This window comes from Brassica oleracea, chromosome C3, assembly GCF_000695525.1.
Source record: "Brassica oleracea var. oleracea cultivar TO1000 chromosome C3, BOL, whole genome shotgun sequence".
Taxonomy (NCBI): domain Eukaryota; kingdom Viridiplantae; phylum Streptophyta; class Magnoliopsida; order Brassicales; family Brassicaceae; genus Brassica; species Brassica oleracea.
Window position 1 is genome coordinate 21,760,146 of NC_027750.1, and position 5,538 is coordinate 21,765,683.

At 39.1% G+C, this 5,538-nt stretch overlaps 1 protein-coding gene and 1 long non-coding RNA gene across 4 annotated transcripts in view; both read left to right on the forward strand.

Moving 5' to 3' along the window:
• Positions 1–1,488, forward strand: part of LOC106331876 (uncharacterized protein Mb2253c-like) — a 6,510-nt gene extending 5,022 nt beyond the window's left edge. The window contains exons 3-6 of the mRNA XM_013770308.1: positions 529–789; positions 867–974; positions 1,098–1,149; positions 1,264–1,488. Coding sequence (XP_013625762.1) covers positions 529–789; positions 867–974; positions 1,098–1,149; positions 1,264–1,319 — 477 coding nt within the window. The 3' untranslated portion in view covers positions 1,320–1,488. The remainder of the gene's footprint in view (positions 1–528; positions 790–866; positions 975–1,097; positions 1,150–1,263) is intronic.
• Positions 1,489–2,855: 1,367 nt separating this feature from the next.
• On the forward strand, positions 2,856–5,532 carry LOC106332456. Of its 3 annotated transcripts, XR_001268097.1 has the most exons (8): positions 2,856–3,153; positions 3,242–3,472; positions 3,567–3,644; positions 3,708–3,769; positions 3,836–3,968; positions 4,752–4,889; positions 4,995–5,168; positions 5,289–5,532. It is a non-coding gene; the product is annotated as an uncharacterized LOC106332456 (long non-coding RNA). The 3 variants fall into 3 exon arrangements; XR_001268098.1 differs by having other exon boundaries at positions 3,242–3,480; positions 4,995–5,532; XR_001268096.1 differs by having other exon boundaries at positions 4,995–5,532.
• The last annotated feature ends 6 nt before the right edge of the window (positions 5,533–5,538 follow it).

A 5,538-nucleotide genomic window follows, 5' to 3' on the forward strand; every position in this document is an offset into this window, starting at 1 on the left:
GTAGACTGGAAGTGTCGATAAATCGTCTACGGGCGTGTGTTACCGAGCACTTTTTCGGTGTGTGTATGAACCGAGCACCTTTTCGGTAGTGTTTTGGCCTGTTAGTGGGCGGCGAGTGTGCACCTCGCTAGGACCATTGTTTGTTGTTTGGGTACTTTAGGTACTGTGTTTGACATGCATTAGAATCAAATTATATTTATTCGGAGTGCTATGTCCGGGTCCATGGACTTCGGGGTGGCATCCCATACCTCACTGAGCGATTCCCCTGTCGCTCACCCCTCACTCTTCCCCCTTTCAGGTGAGACAAACAAGTATGTGATATTTGGACGGACTTGGTGCTATTGGACTTTTCTTTCGGATTTTATTTGGGCATGGGTGAGAGTTGTCGGGTTTATGGGCTTTTATATTACAGGATATTGTTGGTGGCCCGTCGTCCTTAGTGTCAGGGAGACGGGTATCACATTGTTGTATGATGACGCGTCGGGGGTGACACGCTGTCCTCCATATAGGAGGTGACGGGTGTCACAGGATCGTTCTCATCCCAAGCCTCGGGACTCATGTACCATCGAGTTTGACGGTGCTTCCAGAGGAAACCCTGGAAGATCTGGTGCAGGAGCCGTTCTCCGTGCTCCAGATAATACTGTGCTCTTCCGTTCTCGCGAGGGTTTAGGCTCTGCTACAAACAACGTAGCTGAGTATCGAGCTCTCAATCTTGGCCTCGAGACGGCTCTTAACAACGGCTTTAGAAATGTGCGCGTCCAGGGTGATTCACAGCTTGTTTGTAAGCAGGTCCAGTTCGACTCTTTTCTTCTTATGTGTGTTCCATTACTCGTTTGTGTTGTTAGTATCCGACTAATTGGCAGCAGGTTCAAGGTGAATGGGCAACCCGACACCCGAAAATGGCTGAGCTTTGTGGACAAGCACATGAGCTTATGAGTCAGTTTGACTCGTGTGATATTCAACACGTTCCCAGGGTCAAGCCACTAACCCCCTCTTCTTTAATTAGCCTGCTGATTCTGATCCATTCAGTAGTTAACTTCGTTTTTAATACATTCAAAGTCAAGATGGCAGTTAATTGTTAGCTGTCTTGTTTATAGGAATTCAATTCAGAGGCTGATGCTCAAGCTAGCCGTGCGACCAATCTGGCAGGTGAGTTAATTAGTCTGTGATTTGTTTAAAAGGATATGGATTCCAGTTTCTTTTTCTTATTATAGTAACCGAGGTCTTGCGTCTTCTTTTCATGTGAATTCGATGCGTATCTAGAGGGTGAATATCAAGAAGATATTGCAGGCCGCGGCTATGGAAGAAGGGGATACTAATATCCAAGTGGAGTGTAATATGCTTATTCCTGTTTTCTTGTTTTTGGGAATCATGTCTTTTAGCATGTTATGTGTTAACATGATGATGAACATGCTCTTCTCTCTCTCTCTCTTTTGCTCTGTCTCACGGCATGTTGACTTTCCCAATAAAACATGTCTATGTCGTCTACTACTACTTTATTCTATCCAATAAGTTTTCCATATAATACTGTTTTCTTAATCTTCTTTAAAATATTAATCTTTCCTTATAGATAGACTGCACATTTATGGGTTACTTAGTCATATTAGAATCGATATATTATTACCAATAGATATAGATTGCAGTGGGAAGTAGAAACTGTTAAAACCAAACTGAGATTTATCAACTGGAAAAATAAAGGCCAAACGCAAGGAATATAGATTACAGAGGCAAAGCAAAGCTAACTTTCTACATTTAGTGCACAAACTATTTACACCTTCTCTGATTGTTTGTAATCTGTGTATCTTTAGCATTAACAAGTGTAAAAAACACAAAAGGAAACAAAGAAGGTTCAGTCATCTCACACGCTTTTATTATTTGTTGGTGCAATTCTTGCAAGAACCTCTTGATCTGTAAGGTTGACAACAACTCGACTGGGCTCTATGTTTTTATGTTGCACCCTGGTTTGCTCTGTGACAGGGGGAGGATGGAGAGCTGGTCTTGGACCAAGCCTATCGAAACATTTTTCTTGGTCCTCCAAAAATTTTCTATATATATAGGTTTCCAAATTTGTAAAAAAAAAAAATATTAAGCTTCCAAATTATTGAAATCTTTATTAAATCGTCTAAGGTCCTTAAAATTTCAGGGCCGTCCCTGGATAGATATATTGTTGGTTGGCGATTTTACTGGAAACTGGAAAGAACCGATAAAGGCAATGCACAAGGGTGGTCCACGTTTTGAAATAGAAGTTAGGCTTTCAGTGGGAAAGTAAAGTCTAAGAGCATGTCCAATGGTGTATACTCACAATAGAGTCTTTTAGATAATTTTTATTAATAAAATAATTATATAATTAAAATTTATTTCAATAAAATAAAATAAATCATTCACAAAAGGACACATGGAGGAAAAATATAAGAAACTAAGCTTTTTTTTTTGATCAACATAAGAAACTAAGCTAAGAGATGTCTCTTAGAGCATCTTTATCCAAGGATACTAGAGGTGTTCTTAGCGTGTGGATCCCGCGTAGGACCCACTTTTTTTTAAGAAACCGGTTACCAAAACTACTAAATAGTAGTCGGTCCTTAAGGGTTTCTTACACTGTTTGCGGGCCCCACTGACGCGTGGCGGCCTGCGATTGGTTCGTTTTTAATTTTTTTTTTTTCCTAATTCGAAAAAGTAAAAAAAAAAAAATTAAGAAACCCCAAATGGGGTTTCTAGGATAATGATGCTCTTAGAGCATCTTTATCGCCCCGTTTTTAGTGGGGTTCTTATGTTATTTATGAATTAAAATAAAAGAAAATTAGTTTATATATGAAAACACGTCTCTTATTTGGGGACTACAAGAGACGGATCTTATGAACACGTGTCCCATCGTTTGCGACTCTGATCTCTTCTTTCCCGACTTCGCTCTTCTTCAATTTCTCCCGATTCGCAGCGAGAGAGAGAGAGATGGCGCCGCCGGCAACGGAGCGGTGGTGCTGGGCATTGATTAGGGTTCATCTTTTCCCATCTTTTTTTCCAATTCAGATTTTGATTTCAATCTCTATCTTAATCTAATCTATGTGAGAGTGGCTCAAGATGCAAACGCATCAGATATAAAGAGATCATGCGATTATTGATTCTTCTTTCTTAGTCAAAATCGCCATTGCTTACGAGGTTCTTACCAATCCTTAAGTTGTATCTTTTCACTCTCAAAAGGGTAGTTTTTTTAATTGTATGTTTGTTTGTAATCTTATTGCTGCAGATATTGAAAGGACTGGTGTTCGATCACGCTGCTCAGTTCTTCATTGCAGATGATTCTCGTCTTATCCAGTACGTCGATGGATGGTTAGAGAAAGGACTTGTTCGAGAGTGGAAAGGTGTTGTGGGAGAGCTTGAAGTTGGAGGCAATTTCTCGCAGTTTCCTCCTTCATGGCCTCCAAGATACATTGCTGTTCACGGCATGCGATCTCTCGCTGATTCATTGCTATTAGAGGTTGTTAGGTTGTTGTTGCAACAAAATAAAAAGAGTCTTTTTGTTGTTTTTTTTATGAGGTGAAGTAACTAAATACTTGTTGGTTCTGTTGCAGAGTCGATTGTCATTGCTCACAATGGTAAGAACGGAACATCTCGTGGTCAGTTTGATGTCATTATCATTGCTCACAATGGTAAGAAACTGTATTGATTCCTCTCTCTCTCTGTAGCTCAAAATGGTTCCACCTTGTGTTCAGGTAAATGTGCGAACCGTTTGCTGTCTGCATCAGGCTTGCCCCTCGTTGCTAAACAGATGAAGGTAGACAATATCTTCTAATAAACACCATGTGACTTCTTCTGATACAATCCTATTTTTTTTGTTTAGAATTTTGATCTTAGCTCCATATGGGCGCTACTAGCAGCGTTCGATGATCCTCTTCCTACAGTGAACTTCGAAGGAGCGTTTGTGAAAGGAGTTGAATCATTGTCTTGGATGGGAAACAACTCCGCAAAGCTTGGTAACTCTAGAACACCACAAACTATTTCTGAGTTCTTTTGCTTCTGTAATACTAGTATCTACGTTGCAATATATTTTGTTATTTGTTTTTCGGCTGGCTTGTAACATACAAGGCTTCAGTAGTTTGGGATGAACAAAGCAAAGAATATACTAGTTGTTCCTGGAAGTTCATTGGCATTGCAATTTTTTTGTTTATCTCATCAAAAGCTTCTTTGGAGCAACTCAGACTTATCATAAACCTTCCAAGTTCCACCATGATTTGGTTTCATCTCTATACTAGTCCTTTGGTTGATGTTTGAGTTGTCATAAGCAAAGACTCTAGCTTTTTGGCAATTTTTTTTTTTTTTTGTGGCAATGTTCACCTTCCTCTAATTCATTTCAATTTTTTTAAGAACCTTTAAATAAGAGACTTGCAATGGAGGACATAAATGATCGGGTCTCTTAACGGAGTCTCTTAACACATATTTATTGCTTAAAAATATTAAACAATAAATAAGAGACTCTAATTGGGTATTTGGGATAATGATGCTCTTACATCTCTTAAATAAGAAACATATCTTATTTCTTTCTCGTACTTTTAATTACCTTTTTATATTTTAATAGTTAGAGACCTAGCTAAGAAACTTGCATTAAACATGCTCTAAGCTTCTTTGATTTTATTCCATTTGTGTTTATTCTCGAGAAACGTTCCATAATCTTCATGCATGTTGGTTGAATTCTGGTTTGGAGGGATCACGAAGGCGTTCTAGTTTTATAACATTGGTGATCATTGACAATGTGGCAGATACTACTACAAGTCAACAGTGATTGGAGGCATTCAACAACTTCACCAACGGAGAGGGATGATCGAGGAAATACTAACAATATAATAGTGGTTGGAGATGTTGCTAACGTCATGCCTAATATTCAACAGCCAAGAAAGGTTAGTATTTAGTTACACTATGAAATAGTCGTGTTCTTGATACAAAGAAGAAAAACATTTAGATGTTATGTTTAGAGAACTGGAATAATTAATGAATTTGTTCAGGAAACGGACATGGTAGCCATGATGAGAAGAGCCCATGGTCATTGTCAGGATCCTGCTTCTGTTACTTTCTATGTGCTAAGCCTAGCGATGCATTTCCATGGCTGGCTCTCCTTCTTCATTACACTATACTATAAGTTGCCTCTCAAACAAGATAGGACGGGTTACTATGAATATGTTGGTTTCTGTCAATGAACTCTTGGTTCTGGAGTGCAGTTTTTTCCACAATAGGAAATAATCTACACATTACTTTTATCATCCACAATCTTCTGGTGATCTGTCTCTATGGTTTCTCAGGGATGTTGACATCACAAAGAGGTTGGACTGCTCATCTGCAATAGCCGTTCTCGGATTCTCACTCATCGTATCCATCCTAAGAACCTTTCATGTTGGGGTGGATGCTGCAAGAGTCATGGTATCCGCTCCAGTACTAGCTTTAGTCACCACCCACGTACTATACATTAACTTCTACAAACTTTACTATAGTATACAGAGAACTCTTTCCCCTATCTGAAACCAGTTCCATTTTTTTTTCTCCACATTCTCT